The sequence below is a fragment of the Fukomys damarensis genome, unplaced genomic scaffold (assembly GCF_012274545.1).
Source record: "Fukomys damarensis isolate Sample0158 unplaced genomic scaffold, DMR_v1.0_HiC HiC_scaffold_16, whole genome shotgun sequence".
NCBI classification, from domain to species: domain Eukaryota; kingdom Metazoa; phylum Chordata; class Mammalia; order Rodentia; family Bathyergidae; genus Fukomys; species Fukomys damarensis.
Window position 1 is genome coordinate 465,661 of NW_022900928.1, and position 330 is coordinate 465,990.

At 73.0% G+C, this 330-nt stretch overlaps 1 protein-coding gene across 1 annotated transcript in view; it reads left to right on the forward strand.

Annotated features, from left to right (window-relative positions):
- The window catches only part of Drd4 (dopamine receptor D4), a gene marked incomplete at its 5' end in the record, with an annotated part of 3,446 nt that overhangs the window by 1,788 nt on the left and 1,328 nt on the right, over positions 1-330 (forward strand). Inside the window, one exon of the mRNA XM_033764763.1 lies at positions 6-270. Coding sequence (XP_033620654.1) covers positions 6-270 — 265 coding nt within the window. The remainder of the gene's footprint in view (positions 1-5; positions 271-330) is intronic.

A 330-nucleotide genomic window follows, 5' to 3' on the forward strand; every position in this document is an offset into this window, starting at 1 on the left:
CCCAGCCGGTCCAGCGGCCCCGGTCCTCCCCCAGCACCCGGGATCCCGGGGGTCCCCTGCGCCGCAGATCCCACGGACCTGCGACAGGGCTGCCCTGCCTGCTGGACTGTGCACCCGCTCCTGGCCTTCCCCGGGACCCCTGTGGCGCTGACTGTGTAGCTGCAGACGACCTCCCGGACGCGGCGCTCCCGCAGCAGGCCCGCAGGAGACCGCGCGCTAAGATCACCAGCCGGGAACGCAAAGCCATGAGGGTGCTGCCGGTGGTGGTCGGTGGGTTCTCCACCCGGATGAGCGGGCGGCATGGGGGGTGGAGATTGGGGCGCGGTGCAG